At 46.9% G+C, this 416-nt stretch overlaps 1 protein-coding gene across 1 annotated transcript in view; it reads right to left on the bottom strand.

Annotated features, from left to right (window-relative positions):
- Positions 1 to 19: 19 nt before the first annotated feature.
- The window catches only part of LOC119582120 (protein SpAN-like), a gene marked incomplete at its 3' end in the record, with an annotated part of 19,454 nt that continues 19,057 nt past the window's right edge, over positions 20 to 416 (bottom strand). The window contains 1 exon segment of the mRNA XM_037930360.1: positions 20 to 404. Within this exon segment, the coding sequence (XP_037786288.1) occupies positions 20 to 404 (385 nt within the window).

The raw sequence follows: 416 nt of genomic DNA, 5'->3' as shown, positions 1-416 counted from the left end.
GTTCGTCGTTGTCACTTACCATGTATGACGGTGGAAGAGTACAGACTATGTTATCCGGATAATCACTTGGGTAATTAGGGGATTGGAAGGAAACGATATCACCTGATGTACTAATTGTACAGTCACCGGGGGAGGGTGTTGTGGTTGATGTGGAAGTAGGCGTGCTAGTGGAGGTAGATGTAGAGGTAAAGGTACTAGTGGAGGTAGATGTGGAAGTAGAGGTACTGGTGGAAGTAGAGCTGGACGTAGAGGTGGTAGTGGAGGTGGTTGTGCAAGCAGGGTCTTCTATGAAGGTAAAATTCGCTGTCCATCCCGGCATGAAGTTCAGTTTAGACTTGAAGTAAAGAATCATCTTATTGTTTGTAGAAGTGACAGTCTGTCCAGTGAGCTCAGTCCCGCAGTACCTGCAGGTGTCA

Source organism: Penaeus monodon, chromosome 15, assembly GCF_015228065.2.
Source record: "Penaeus monodon isolate SGIC_2016 chromosome 15, NSTDA_Pmon_1, whole genome shotgun sequence".
Lineage (NCBI taxonomy): Eukaryota > Metazoa > Arthropoda > Malacostraca > Decapoda > Penaeidae > Penaeus > Penaeus monodon.
The sequence above is the reverse complement of the archived record's forward strand: the minus strand, read 5'-3'. Positions and strand labels throughout refer to the sequence as shown.